This window comes from Chiloscyllium plagiosum, chromosome 24 (assembly GCF_004010195.1).
Source record: "Chiloscyllium plagiosum isolate BGI_BamShark_2017 chromosome 24, ASM401019v2, whole genome shotgun sequence".
Lineage (NCBI taxonomy): Eukaryota > Metazoa > Chordata > Chondrichthyes > Orectolobiformes > Hemiscylliidae > Chiloscyllium > Chiloscyllium plagiosum.
In genome coordinates, this window is record NC_057733.1 from 49305224 (window position 1) to 49309487 (window position 4264).

General features: G+C 38.7%; 1 protein-coding gene across 6 annotated transcripts in view; it reads left to right on the top strand.

Annotated features, from left to right (window-relative positions):
* Window positions 1–4264, top strand: part of helz (helicase with zinc finger) — a 273673-nt gene that overhangs the window by 65732 nt on the left and 203677 nt on the right. For all 6 annotated transcript variants that reach the window (XM_043715064.1, XM_043715069.1, XM_043715066.1 and 3 more), the window contains 2 exons: window positions 1202–1400; window positions 2667–2774. In XM_043715064.1, the coding sequence (XP_043570999.1) occupies window positions 1202–1400; window positions 2667–2774 (307 nt within the window). The remainder of the gene's footprint in view (window positions 1–1201; window positions 1401–2666; window positions 2775–4264) is intronic.

Sequence of the window (4264 nt, forward strand, 5' to 3'; positions counted from 1 at the left end):
GAGACTTTTCCAGCTGATATACTCTTTTCCAGATATAAACATTCATGTGAACAGCAGAGCAAGGCTAAAAAACACATTCCATTCTGGTTACATACAGATAAGAAGATTCACACGGGGAGGTGTGTAATAAGATTCACACGGGACTAAGCAACACCTCCATTCCGGTTAGATTCACACATGTATTGGGACATAATTTTTAACCGTTTCACCACAGGGTGGCACGGTGGTTCAGTGGTTATCACTGCTGCCTCACAGCCCCAGGGACCTGGGTTCAATTCCCACCTTGGGCAATTGGCTGTGTGGAGTTTGCATATTCTCCCCGTATTTGTGTGGGTTTCCTCTGGGTGCTCCAGTTTCCTCCCACAATCCAAAGATGTGCAGGTCAGTGAATTAGCTGTGCTAAATTGTCCTGCAGTGTTCAGAGTAAACATAGGGGAATTGGTCTGAGTGGGTTACTCTTCAGAGGGTTGGTGTGCACTTATTGGGCCAAAGGGCCTGTTTCCGTACTGTAGGTTATGTAATCATTACTCTTGATCATGTGTTGGCCTACCAGCAATATGTTCAGATTACCTAAACCAAGATTAAGACAAGAATGAATTTGTATGGAACCTGCTTCAGTCACTCTGGTCTGTCCAGCAACAGAGTACTACTCAATCTGGCTTGGGTGTTCAGGATATCTGAAATCCTGTGCCTACTGGAACATATTACATGCCCTATAAACAGACGTCCTTGTTGATTGCAAACACCACTTACAACCTAGTAACTGACCATGTGGTGAAGTTCCACAGAAGATTGAGTTGACCATTGACCGTTTGAGGACAGACCACGGAAGAATTGTCCACTGGCTCCTAAAGTGAAGTATGAAGAACAGCCGGATTTATGACTAGATCCATTAAATTTAGGCCATCACCCATACACTGAACTTCTGGCTTGGGATAATGGTTCTAGGTGGCATTAAAGTCACATATGCTGCATCAGCTGAAGCTATTGAATGGATGGGCAACCTTGTCATCAAATGACAAACATTTCCCAGCCACATAAATAAAACGAAGTAAATTTTCAGTAAATGATTTGTAACAATTGTGCATTATTGCTTTCATTGTTAAATCGGGAAGTTTACAAACAACAAATTATAGAACCTTAAAATGGGAGATTTACTGCCTCCTGTTAAGTTAAATAATGTATTTTTGTTTTGCTTCAGGTTTATAGAGCAGAAAATATGTAGATATGGTGCTCAATGTACATCTGCACACTCGCAGAAAGAGTTGACAGAATGGCAGAAACGCTACTCTTCACGGCTGATGCGCTTGAAACAGCAGAAAGAAAATAAACAATCTATTGGGAATTATATGGAAACGCTAATTGAAAAATGGATGAATTCTTTATCTCCAGAAAAAGTGGTATGTAAATCATTTAATTTGGCACGTTAATTAAGAGAGAAGAAACTTGCATTATATGTCTTTCACATTTTCAATTGTCCAGCCGTTAGTTAATGCATAGCTAATTTATAACTTTTCGGTATAGTCAGTCGCTGTTGATTTGGAGCTAACCTGAAAGTTAGTGCAGAGCAGTCTGTGCCAAACTTCATTGTGATAGATTGCCAGTAAATCTGTTTTGGTGATGAGAGTTGTGTTAAGGACCAGACCAAACACCCTCAAAAAGTATGAAGGAGATAGTCTAGACTCTAACTTTTACCTTTTTTTAAAGGCAAGTGTAAGGTGCTGTTTTCCAGATGTGATTCGATTGGTCAAACTACCAGGCTTCATGCAAAGCATTCTTTATTCTTATACCACAGTTAAAATACAAACAAAAGAAGAATTAGCATAACTATAACTCTGTTGAAATACAAAGCAAAATAATATGTTATTTAACTGCTACTTATCAACTGTTCCAATATATCAGCTTTCCATTAGCACAGCCTTTGCAAAGGCAAATTCAGCAAAACAGATTTCCCTTATTTGCTATCACCTCCATACCACTGGCAGAATTAATCCAGCAGCAGAGAGCATTAAAGCTTTTGTGACAGCAGAGAGTGAGAGAACACTGTATCCAGCAGCTTCAACTCCAAAACTTCAACTTCAACAACTGAAAGAAAAGCTAAAACCCTGGGTCTGTGTGGGCCTGACTCCGCCCACTCAGGCTTATTTTGTCTACTTAAAAAGAAACCAAAGCTATTTACTTTCCATGAAGCAGATACCACAGCACAAGGTTTACAACACACCTTTAAGAGAACCAGGACAAAACAAATCAGTCTTAAAAGTACAGATTGTCACAGTTGAGAGATCAGTGTTGTTCTGAGGATCCTAAAGTTGTGTCACACTCCACATTTTAATTATCTGTTGGTGCACTGTGAATATTTGCTTTGAATGCACATTTGCTTGAAGAACTCAAGGCTGAATGTATCCAATTGTACCCAATCATGTGTTGATAATTTTGGACAAAGGGAAGCTGAATTTGCAACATAACAAATTCCACAAAAGCAATGTTTTGGATAGATAATTGTGGATTGGTAGACAACGATGAGAGAAATTGAAGTAATATTATATTCATTCAACCTTTAGAGAGGGGAAATAAAACCCTACTAATTGAAGTTCATTTGATTTGTGGTCACTATTTCCCTTAAACATATTGATTTGCTAGGGTGGATTTGTTTTGTGTTTTTCAAGCTTAGCGAGTCTGTGGATGGAGTAACAGTGGAACATAGCCCAGAATTGTCAATAACGGTGACAACCAAGAAATCTAGTCAAGCATGGACCTTTGTACTCCATTGTAAGGTAAGTATTGTAGATTCCTTTTGAAGTTTGTTGATATAATATAATACTTGGAAGCCTTTAATGTATTACACTCTCAAATCTAACCTCAGCAAATACTGAATCTATCATTTCATGCATTTGTACCAAGAATTTCCAGTGAGAAAGGGGAGTAACAGCAATGTTAGATCTCATGCACACTTGCACAAGTGCACCCAAAAACAAAGTAGTTGAGGGTTTGGAAGTCTTGAGTTATATTGGTATCATGGGTAACTCCATGTGTCATTTAAATCTCTGTATTTTGGAGTTGTCATACTTTAAATTTGTCAGTATTTAGTTTGTCAAGAAATACATAAATATCTGTGAATTATAATTTTTATTCAAGCCTGCCCTATATTAGGTTGCAAAAACTTCCTGTGAGTGGTTCATTTTACTTGGTGTATGTCCAATTGAAGCATGAGCCCTCTCTGTAATTCAAAGTGTCCAACTTCTAAACTAGCCCAGAAATCTATTCCTCAAACTAATCCATGAAAGTTAGAATTTCTAAAAATTGATGGATACTTAAACTAGATTAATGGGATCACTGCTAGTTTTACTTATAATGAAATGTGCAGATTATTTTCATTAGTGCATTACAAAAAAAAGTTAAACTGGTTGGACCAGCAGCCATGTAAAGTCTTGCATGTAATTTGAAGAAATGTGGCTCGTATTAACGTCAGACAGCAATACACATAGAAGGCAAACTGTTAAATTAGTTTGCAGTGTTTGATCAAGTAACTGGTATTATGCTGGTGGTTTTCTGCGTACAGTAATGACTGCCAATGAATTGGTTTTATATGACGATGAGATCATTCTAAAGTACAGTGTAAGTCAAGGGGTTCTGTGGCATGGTGTAATGTCACTAGACTAATAATTCAAATCACGAGGCTAACGTATATGGATCTATTAGTAACAAGTCGACTTATCGAAAAGACACGGAGGTGGGCAGAGGGTGCGGGGTTGCCTTGTTAGTTAAGAACAAAATTAAATCTATGGTGCTGAATGACATAGCTTCGGATGATGTGGAGTCTGTGTGGGTGGAATTGAGGAACCACAAAGGCAAAAAAACCAGAGTGGGAGTTATGTACAGACCTCCTAACAGTGGTCAGGACCAGGGGCGCAACATGTACCAGGAAATAGAGAAGGCATGTCAGAAAGGCAAGGTCACAGTGATCATGGGAGACTTCAATATGCAAATGGACCGGGGAGATAATGTTGCCAGTGGATCCAAAGAAAGGGAATGCTTACAGGATGGCCTTTTGGAACAGCTTGTCATGGAGCCCACAAGGGAGCAGGCTATTCTGGACCTAGTGCTATGTAATGAACCAGACTTTATAAAAAATCTTAAAGTAAGGGAACACTTAGGAAGCAGCGATCATAATATGGTAGAGTTCAGTCTGCAGTGTGAAAGAGAGAAGGCAAAGTCGGATATAATGGTGTTACAGTTAAATAAAGGTAATTATGAGGGCATGAAA